This window comes from Coregonus lavaretus, assembly GCF_964263955.1.
Source record: "Coregonus lavaretus genome assembly, chromosome: 17".
Lineage (NCBI taxonomy): Eukaryota > Metazoa > Chordata > Actinopteri > Salmoniformes > Salmonidae > Coregonus > Coregonus lavaretus.
The window spans coordinates 45,365,344-45,376,761 of NC_140004.1; the positions used below are offsets into that span (position 1 = coordinate 45,365,344).

An 11,418-nucleotide genomic window follows, 5' to 3' on the forward strand; every position below is an offset into this window, starting at 1 on the left:
ACAATTTAGTAATAACACTAGAGTGATAGATGTGCAGAAGATGATGTGCAAATAGAGATACTGGGGTGCAAATGAGCAAAATAAATAACAATGTAAATAACAATATGGGGATGAGGTAGTTGGGTGGGCTAATTACAGATGGGCTGTGTGCAGGTACAGTAAGGCGGGGATTTGCCTAGAAGTGATCTATAGATGACCTGGAGCCAGTGGGTTTGGCAACGAATATGTATTGAGGGCCAGCCAATGAGAGCGTACAGGTCACAATGGTGGGTAGTATATGGGGCTTTGGTGACAAAACGGATGGCACTGTGATAGACTACATCCAATTTGCTGAGTTGAGTGTTGGAAGCTATTTTGTAAATGACATCGCCGAAGTCAAGGATCGGTAGGATAGTCAGTTTTACGAGGGCATGTTTAGCAGCATGAGTGAAGGAGGCTTTGTTGCGAAACAGGAAGCCGATTCTAGATTTAACTTAGGATTGGAGATGCTTAATGTGAGTCCAATGAAGGGCCAGATGTTTACAAAATGGTGTCGTCTGCGTAGAGGTGGATCTGAGAGTCACCAGCAGCAAGAGCGACATCATTGATATACACAGAGAATAGAGTCTGCCCGAGAATTGAACCCTGTGGCACCCCCATAGAGACTGCCAGCGGTCCAGACAACAGGCCCTCCGATTTGACACATTGAACTCTATCTGAAAAGTAGTTGGTGAACCAGGCGAGGCAGTCAGTTGAGAAACCAAGGCTATTTAGTCTGCCAATAAGAATGCGGTGATTGACAGAGTCAAAAGCCTTGGCCAGGTCGATGAAGATGACTGCACAGTACTGTCTTTTATCAATCGCGGTTATTATATCGTTTAGGACCTTGAGCGTGGCTGAGGTGCACCCATGACCAGCTCGGAAACCAGATTGCATAGCGGAGAAGGTACGGTGGGATTCGAAGTGGTCGGTGATCTGTTTTGTTAACTTGGCTTTCAAATACTTTCGAAAAGGCAGGGCAGGATGGATATAGGTCTGTAACAGTTTGGATCTAGAGTGTCACCCCCTTTGAAGAGGGGGATGACCGCGGCAGCTTTCCAATCTCTGGGGATCTCAGACGTTACGAAAGAGAGGTTGAACAGGCTAGTAATAGGGGTTGCTACAATTTCCGCTGCTAATTTTAGAAACAAAGGGTCCAGATCGTCTTGCCCAGGTGATTTGTAGGGGTCCAGATTTTGCAGCTCTTTCAGGACATCAGCTATCTGCATTTGGGTGAAGGAGAAGCGGGGGGGGGGGGGGGGGGGGGGGCATGGACAAGTTGCAGCAGAGGGTGCAGAGCTGGTGGCCGGGGTAGGGGTAGCCAAGTGGAAAGCATGGCCAGCCGTAGCAAAATGCTTATTGAAATTCTCGATGATCGTAGATTTATCGGTGGTGACAGTGTTTCCTAGCCTCAGTGCAGTGGGCAGCTGGGAGGAGGTGCTCTTATTCTCCATGGACTTTACAGTGTCCCAAAACTTTTTGGAGTTAATGCTACAGGATGCAAATTTCGGTTTGAAAAAGCTAGCCTTTGCTTTCCTAACTGATTGTGTATATTGGTTCCTGACTTCCCTGAAAAGTTGCATATCGCGATGGATGTTCGATGCTAATGCAGTACGCCACAGGATGTTTTTGTGCTGGTCAAGGGCAGTCAAGTCTGGGGTGAACCAGGGGCTATATCTGTTCTTAGTTCTGAATTTTGTGAATGGGGCGTGCTTATTTAAGAAAGGAAACACTTTGAAGTTTGTGGAAATGTGAAATTAATGTAGGAGTATATAACACATTAGATCTGGTAAAAGATAATACAAACATAAAAACATGGGTTTTCTAGTTTTGTTTGTTCCATCATCTTTGAAATGCAAGAGAAAGGCCACAATATAATATTGCAGTTTAGGCTCAATTTAGATTTTGCCCTCTAGATGGAAGCAGATTGATCCAGTGAAGCATTGCAATTCTGGACTATTTTGTAAGAAATTGATACATTTTCAAGTACATAACTATAGAGAATATACAAAAATGATATGGTAATACAAAATGTAAGTTTACACACTCCCAGGAATGTCATACATGATGGATCATTAGCTTATACACTAACTTTCACACATCTAGATGGCCGGGCGAGGTGGGTGTGGAGCCAGAGACAGCAGGGGTTCAAACTGTAGAACACAGTTCCTACATTTGAATATAAAAATGGATTTTATCAAACAAAACTATGCTACATTTTATCTCTGGGACCCTTAGGATGACAAATCAGAGCAAGATTACTGAATGTAAGTACATTATTTACCTTCAGAGGGGAATGTATCAAACCAGTTGCTGTGATAATTTTGTTGTTGTTGTGCCCTCAAACAATAGCATGGTATTTTTTCACTGTAATAGCTACTGTAAATTGGACAGTGCAGTTAGATTAACAAGAATTTAAGCTTTCTGCCCATATAAGACATGTCTATGTCCTGGAAAGTTTGCTGTTACTTACAACAGTCATGCTAATCACATTAGCGCACGTTAGCTCAACCGTCCCGTACACGGGACACTGATCCCGTAGAGGTTAATCTAAGATAACTAAAGAAATCTGTAATTCGTTTTGATATTTTTGTTGAGGAGGTCTTTTACATCTAAGATGTTTGGGTATTTCTCAAGTGAAAAAATTTGCATGAAAATGAGTCGTCTCTCGTTGAATAACAACAAAGACTTTATTGAAGAATCCCTACTGTTGACCAATCACCAACGAAGGGGCGTAGACTTCGGCTATCGAACTTCGGCTTGCCTCAGGAATTTTTTTTGTGTGCACGAACATCCGAAAAAAAACTTTGCCGAAGACCAAAATGAGAAAAGAAACTTCACAAAAATGTCGTCATAATATATTAACTGTTACGAATGGGAAGCATGACAGATTTCTTGAGTTATCTTAGATTAATTCTGACTATTTTCAGAAAGTGTATACTGGTTACGGTGTCTCAAAATGGACAAACAGTACAATTTTACGCTTCTTCTCATTTTTCAAGTGAAAATCTATGACAGTTGTGTTTCTCTTCATTCGGAAGAACATCATGGAGAAGTAGCCACGATGTCCATGTTTCACTTCTGCAGGTTATGTCCCAAATGACACCCTATTCCCTATATGGTGCACTACTTTTGACCATTGTCCATAGGGCTCTGGTCAAAAGTAGTGCACTATATAGGGAAAAGGGTGTCATTTGGGACACATTAGGATAGACAGATTGCATCATCTCTCTGCCTTAAACATGCCTCAAACATGCCTTCCGTTTTACTGTCAGAGATATTGTTTCTAAGAAACAGGAAATCCTGTCTGAAAGGAGAAGTAGAGAAAAAGTGTAAGGAGGTGAGACAGACAGGGAAAAGGGGAAAACCCCCTCTCTCTCTCTCTCTCTCTCTCTCTCTCTCTCTCTCTCTCTCTCTCTCTCTCTCTCTCTCTCTCTCTTCCTCCCACTCTCATTGGTTGACTGCCAGAGATGGAGGGGATTTCAGTATAAATGCAAGCCAAGCTCTCCTCCATTCACAACTTCCATAACTTGACTGAGCTGTCCATCCAGACTCTTGAAGAAACTGAAGAAGCAGTATCCATGATCAACACAATGACATCAACGGTCCTCATCAACTTCCTGGCCTGTCTGATCCTGGTTAATGTTGAAGGTAACATCTCTGAAATATCTTGAATTATATTTATAATATCTTTGACATCTTTATTTATTAGAAATCTGCAGCATATGAAGCGACTTGGAAAGCCAGGGAGAAGTGTAGTCAAATATTAGGTTTGATTTCTGACTGAAGAGTTCAAATTAAATCAACTTGTATTTGTCACATGCGCCGAATACATCAGGTGTAGACCTTACCGTGAAATGCTTACTTACAAGCCCTTAACCAACAATGCAGTTCAAGAAATAGAGTTAAGAAAATATTTACTAAATAAATGCACTAAAGTAAAAAATAAAATAAAAAGTAACACAATAAAATAACAATACCGATACTATATACAGGGGGTACCGGTACCAAGTCAATGTGTGGGGGTACAGGTTAGTCGAGGTAATTTGTACATGTAGGTAGGGGTAAAGTGACTATGCATAGATAATAATGGACCTAGACTTGGCGCTCCGGTATCGCTTGCCGTGCGGTAGCAGAGAGAACAGTCTATGACTTGGGTGACTGGAGTCTTTGACAATTGTTTGGGCCTTCCTCTGACACTGTCTGGTATAGAGGTCCTGGATGGCAGGGAGCTTGGCCCCAGTGATGTACTGGGCCGTACGCACTACCCTCTGTAGCGCCTTACGGTCAAAGAGTTTAGTACTTAGCTGCAACAATGCCATAACCAAACATGCCATAACCTTTTCTTGTCATTCCCAGGCCAGGTGGGTCATTCTAAAGCTCGGTGCCTGTGTCTAAATGGAATGGTGAACCGTGTTAAACCTCTTCTCATTGAGAAGCTTGAAGTGTACGCCTCCAGCCACTCCTGCCAGCACATGGAGATCATGTAAGAAATCTGTCTGTCTGTCTGTCTGTCTGTCTGTCTGTTTGAACTATATTGATATCATTGCATATTGTCCCTGGCTTAGTATATAGTTGGAGATAAAGTAAATGTTGCTATTTATTTTTTAACAAACTGATATTAACTTACACCTGCTATTTCTCTATATGCTCAGTTGGAAAGTTGTGATGGCTAACTTTTAACAGGAGTCTCTCTCCATGTGTGTTCAGTGTCACTCTGAAGAACGGAAAAGGGAAAAAGTGTCTGAATCCAGAGGCCCCGATTGTCAAGAAAATAATTGAGAAATGGATGAAAAACCAAAGGTGAGGACTACATATGCAGACTGCATTACAAATTCAATACACGGTAACTGCGCCATATGCATCTTTCTCAACGGCGCAATACTCACATCAGTATATCAGTATTTGAAATGGTACCTTTCTGTCCTTCGCCCTTGAATCTGTATTTATTAGTAATAATGTTAATGATATATGTATTAATAATATATGGATAATTATTGTTTTTCCTTTCAGGAGTGTGCAGTAAAAGTAACGATACCAGTTCAGTTGAGAACTTGATGGAGAGAGAACTATTCCTGAAGAATGCACTGAAAACTGCCTGAAGACTGCCTGAATATATGTTTACACTGTTGAATGGTACTTAGAAAGTCGTTTTTGTAAATTGACAAAATGAGTATCTGTTACACAATGTGACTTACTAGTAGTTAAGTGACATTTCTAGTATTTCCAATGGAAAATATAAAAAGCATTTCAATATGTAAACATATTTTTTTATTATGCAATGTCAACAATTAAAATGTTTAATATTTTGTTTGGTTATCAAATTTGTCCATGGGAAATGAAAATGAACATTTGTGTAAAAACTGTATATTTTTTATGTATTGTTTACGTTTTCTATCAAATCAATAAAGAAGCGTTTGACTTTACTTTTTGTTAAATCTTTTTCTCTGTTCACCTAGACTTTTGATAGCACAGCAAATGTCACTATAATGATGATAGTCAAATGACAGATTATGTAGAGTGGGATGTCTTCTAGAACATAGCCTAAATGAACACATTATGTAGAGTGGGATGTCTTCTAGAACAGCCTAAAGGAACACATCATGTAGAGTGGGATGTCTTCTAGAACATAGCATAAAGGAACACATTATGTAGAGTGGGATGTCTTCTAGAACAGCCTAAAGGAACACATTATGTAGAGTGGGATGTCTTCTAGAACATAGCATAAAGGAACACATTATGTAGAGTGGGATGTCTTCTAGAACATAGCATAAAGGAACACATTATGTAGAGTGGGATGTCTTCTAGAACATAGCCTAAAGGAACACATTATGTAGAGTGGGATGTCTTCTAGAACATAGCCTAAAGGAACACATTATGTAGAGTGGGATGTCTTCTAGAACAGCCTAAAGGAACACATTATGTAGAGTGGGATGTCTTCTAGAACATAGGCTAAAGGAACACATTATGTAGAGTGGGATCTCTTCTAGAACACAGCCTAAAGAAACACATTATGTAGAGTGGGATGTCTTCTAGAACATAGCCTAAAGGAACACATTATGTAGAGTGGGATGTCTTCTAGAACATAGGCTAAAGGAACACATTATGTAGAGTGGGATGTCTTCTAGAACATAGGCTAAAGGAACACATTATGTAGAGTGGGATGTCTTCTAGAACATAGCCTAAAGGAACACATTATGTAGAGTGGGATGTCTTCTAGAACATAGGCTAAAGGAACACATTATGTAGAGTGGGATGTCTTCTAGAACATAGCCTAAAGGAACACATTATGTAGAGTGGGATGTCTTCTAGAACATAGCCTAAAGGAACACATTATGTAGAGTGGGATGTCTTCTAGAACATAGGCTAAAGGAACACATTATGTAGAGTGGGATGTCTTCTAGAACATAGCCTAAAGGAACACATTATGTAGAGTGGGATGTCTTCTAGAACATAGCAGAAAGGAACACATTATGTAGAGTGGGATGTCTTCTAGAACATAGCCTAAAGGAACACATTATGTAGAGTGGGATGTCTTCTAGAACATAGCCTAAAGGAACACATTATGTAGAGTGGGATGTCTTCTAGAACATAGCCTAAAGGAACACATTATGTAGAGTGGGATGTCTTCTAGAACATAGGCTAAAGGAACACATTATGTAGAGTGGGATGTCTTCTAGAACATAGGCTAAAGGAACACATTATGTAGAGTGGGATGTCTTCTAGAACATAGCCTAAATGAACACATTATCTAGAGTGGGATGTCTTCTAGAACATAGACTAAAGGAACACATTATCTAGAGTGGGATGTCTTCTAGAACATAGCCTAAATGAACACATTATCTAGAGTGGGATGTCTTCTAGAACATAGCCTAAAGGAACACATTATGTAGAGTGGGATGTCTTCTAGAACATAGCCTAAAAGAACACATTATGTAGAGTGGGATGTCTTCTAGAACATAGCCTAAAGGAACACATTATGTAGAGTAGGATGTCTTCTAGAACATAGACTAAAGGACACATTATGTAGAGTGGGATGTCTTCTAGAACATAGCCTAAAGGAAAACATTATGTAGAGTGGGATGTCTTCTAGAACATAGCCTAAAGGAACACATTATGTAGAGTGGGATGTCTTCTAGAACATAGCCTAAAGGAACACATTATGTAGAGTGGGATGTCTTCTAGAACATAGCCTAAAGGAACACATTGTGTAGAGTGGGATGTCTTCTAGAACATAGCCTAAAGGAACACATTATGTAGAGTGGGATGTCTTCTAGAACATAGCCTAAAGGAACACATTATGTAGAGTGGGATGTCTTCTAGAACATAGCCTAAAGGAACACATGATGTAGAGTGGGATGTCTTCTAGAACATAGCCTAAAGGAACACATTATCTAGAGTGGGATGTCTTCTAGAACATAGGCTAAAGGAACACATTATGTAGAGTGGGATGTCTTCTTGAGAATAACTCAAAGGAACACATTATGTAGAGTGGGATGTCTTCTAGAACATAGGCTATAGGAACACATTATGTGGAGTGGGATGTCTTCTAGAACATAGCCTAAAGGAACACATTATGTAGAGTGGGATGTCTTCTTGAGAATAACTCAAAGGAACACATTAAACACATCTGGAAATCATGATCAGTCTTAGCAGCAACTACACATGTATAGAGCATTCATAACATCTTCATAAACTCTACATAGATGCTTCATAAGTGCTTAAAAGCATAAACTACATTGACAGATCAACCAGGATCAAGAGGCAGGGCAATTTGTGACTTGTTTTGGTAATCACTGGCTGTATTGGAGGGGAAGTGGTTTCACCTCTCCTAGGCAATCAGCAATTAGTACAGGGAGGTGTGCTCTCCACCTCTGCTAGGCAATTAGCAATTAGTGTTAGTAAACAGCGGTCCTGTCAGTGGGGGTTTTGTCGCAAAACTAAGACCGTCGTCAAAACAAAGATGGATCTGCGGAGTTATTAGAGGAAGGAAAGCGAGGAAGGCTCCACACCACTCTCTCACTTGAGTATCTTAACTAGTTATTTACAGATTATAAAATGTTGGCTCTTTTTGTAGCTTTGGCAACTGTGTGTTTTCTATACCTGTTCGCAACTCTCCCTGTAGGCATTACAGACGCTCCCCACCCCTTGGCTGCAACCCTTCTATTTTAGTGTACCCTGCACGCACAACCCATGTGGAATTCCGGGTCTCTGGCAGCGTTTGGAACTGTCGATCTGCGGTCCATCTCAGCCTATGCTGCCCTTCAGTCCCTTGACTTTTTGGCTGAGACATGGATCACCCCAGAGAACACTGCTACTCCAGCTGCTCTTTCTTCACCTGAATAAGTTTTCTCTCATAGTCTGAGAGCATCTGGTCGTCGTGGTGGTGGCATAGGTCTACATATTTCTCCTAAGTGGAGATTTTCTACCTCTCTCACCTGTCCATCTCCTCATTTGAATTCCATGCTATCACTGTCACTTGTCCACTCAAGCTTAACGTTATTGTCATCTATCGCCCACCAGGTGCCCTTGGAGAGTTCTTCAATGAGCTTGACACCTTGATAAGCTAATTTCCTGACGATGGCTCACCGCTCATCATACTTGGCGACTTCAACCTCCTGACGTCTGCCTTCGATTCTTTCCAACTCTCTCTTTCCCCTCCTTGCCTCTTTTGTTCCCCTCCAACTCACAAGGTAGGCAATACGCTTGACCTCATCTTTACTAGAGGCTGTTTGCCTACTAATCTCACTGCAACCTCCCTCCAGGTCTCTCATCAATACTTTGTTTCCTTTTCTGTCTCGCTTTCCTCCAACCCTAGCCACTCAGCCCCTACCCAGATGGTCATGAGCTGTCGCAGTCTTCGCTCTCTCTCCCACTACTCTCTCCTCTTCTATCCTGTCATCTCTCCCTTCTACTAAATCCTTTTCCCTCCTGTGTCCTGATTGTTTGACCCTATTATCCTCCCTTTCTGTATCATATGACTCACTCTGTCCCCTTTCCTCCCAGCTGGCTCGGCACTCCCCTCCTGCTCCCTGGTTGAGTGACTCATTGCGAGTTTACAGAACAGGGCTGTGGGCAGCTGAGTGAAAATGGAGGAAATGTAAACTTCCGGAGGACCTATCATCCTTTCACTCCCTCCTCTCCACCTTCTCTTCCTCTGTATCCGCTGCTAAAGCCACTTTCTACCACTCTAAATTTCAAGATTCTGCCTCTAACCCTAGGAAACTCCTTTCCACCTTCTCCTCCCTCCTTAATCCCCCCCCCCTCCCTTCCTCCTCCCTCTCTGTGGACGACTTTGTCAACCACTTTGAAAAGAAGGTTGACGACATCCGCTACTCATTCACTCAGCCTATTGAATCCACTGGTCTCACTCACACAGAACTACCCTACGCCTTGACCTCTTTCTCCCCTCTCTCGCCAGATGACATCTTGTGACTAGTGAGGTCTGGCCGCCCTACAACCTGCCCACTCGACCCCATCCCCTCCTCCCTTCTCCAGACCATCTCTGGAGACTTTCTCCCATTCCTCCCTTCCCTCATCAACTCATTCCTGACCCTGAGCTGCATCCCCTCTGACTTCAAAATGGCGCGAGTCGCTCCCCATCTCAATAAACCAAACACTCGACTCATCTGACGTCAAAAACGACAGACCTGTATACCTTTCTTTTCTTTTCAAAACACTTGAGCGTTCCGTCTATGACCAACTCTATCTCTCTCAGAACCATCTTCTTGACCCTAACCAGTCATGCTTCAAGACGGGTCACTCAACCGAGACTGCTCTTCTCTGTGTCACGGAGGCTCTCCGCACTGCCAAAGCTGACTCTCTCCTCTGTTCTCATCCTCCTAGATCTATCCGCTGCCTTCAACACCGTGAACTATCAGATCCTCCTCTCCACCCTCTCAGGGCTGGGCGTCTCAGGCTCTGCACACTCTTGGATTGCATCCTACCTGGCAGGCCGCTCCTACCAGGTGACGTGGAGAGGATCTGTGTCTGCACCATGTACTCTCACTGCTGGTGTCCCCCAGGGCTCGGTTATAGACCATCTTCTCTCCTCTCTATACACCACTGGCTTCCAGTCGAAGCTCGCATCCACTATAACACCATGGCGCTTACCTACGGAACAGCAAGAGGAACTGCCCCTCCCTACCTTCAGGCTATGCTCAAACCCTACACCCCAACCCGAGCACTCCGTTCTGCCATCTCAGGTCTCTTGGCCCTCCCAACCCTACGGGAGGGAAGCTCAGGTTCAGCCCAGTCCAAGCTCTTCTCTGTCCTGGCACCCCAATGGTGGAACCAGCTGCCCCCTGAAGCTAGGGCAGCAGAGTCCCTGCCCATCTTCCGTCAACATCTGAAACCCTACCTCTTCAAACAGTATCTTAAATAATCCTCCTCCTCACCTTGAAGCCCCCCCCCCCCAAAGAAAAACTACCTGAACCCGCACTTGCACTTGAATAACGGAACAGTGCTGCGTGCATATGTATTCACTCCCTTTGCTATGAAGCCCATAAATAAGATCTGGTGCAACCACTTACCTTCAAAAGTCACATAATTAGTTAAATAAAGTCCACCTGTGTGCAATCTAAGTGTCACATGATCTGTCACATGATCTCAGAATATATACACATGTTCTGAAAGGCCCCAGAGTCTGCAACACCAACCACTAAGCAAGGGGCAACACCAAGCAAGTGGCACCATGAAGACCAGGAGCTCTCCAAACAGGTCAGGGACAAAGTTGTGGAGAAGTACAGATCAGGGTTGGGTTATAAAAAAAATATCTGACCAGGCAAGGAGGGCATTAATCATAGCGGCAACAAAGAGACCAAAGATAACCTTGAAGGAGCTGCAAAGCTCCACAGCGAAGATTGGAGTATCTGTCCATAGGACCACTTTAAGCCGTACACTCCACAGAGCTGGGTTTTACGGAAGAGTGGCCAAAAAAAAGCCATTGCTTAAAGAAAAAAATAAGCAAACACGTTTGGTGTTTGCCAAAAGGCATGTGGGAGACTCCCCAAACATATGGAAGAAGGTACTCTGGTCAGATGAGACTAAAATTGAGCTTTTTGGCCATCAAGGAAAACGCTATGTCTGGCGCAAACCCAACACCTCTCATCACCCCGAGAACACCATCCCCACAGTGAAGCATGGTGGTGGCAGCATCATGCTGTGGGGATGTTTTTCATCTGTAGGGACTGGGAAACTGGTCAGAATTGAAGGAATGACGGATGGTGCTAAATACAGGGAATTTTTTTTAGGGAAACCTGTTTCAGTCTTCCAGAGATTTGAGACTGGGACAGAGCTTCACCTTCCAGCAGGACAATGACCCTAAACATACTGCTAAAGCAACACTCAAGTGGTTTAAGGGGAAATATTTAAATGTCTTGGAATGGCTTAGTCAAAGCC

The 11,418-nt window shown here is 42.9% G+C and overlaps 1 protein-coding gene across 1 annotated transcript; it reads left to right on the forward strand.

The window, feature by feature from the left end:
• Positions 1-3,215: 3,215 nt before the first annotated feature.
• On the forward strand, positions 3,216-5,116 carry LOC311144945 (C-X-C motif chemokine 11-1-like). The gene is made up of 4 exons (XM_084181134.1): positions 3,216-3,669; positions 4,378-4,504; positions 4,729-4,821; positions 5,032-5,116. Exons 1-4 carry the CDS (start codon positions 3,510-3,512, stop codon positions 5,042-5,044), a joined length of 393 nt encoding a protein of 130 aa, XP_084037260.1. The 5' UTR covers positions 3,216-3,509; the 3' UTR covers positions 5,045-5,116.
• The last annotated feature ends 6,302 nt before the right edge of the window (positions 5,117-11,418 follow it).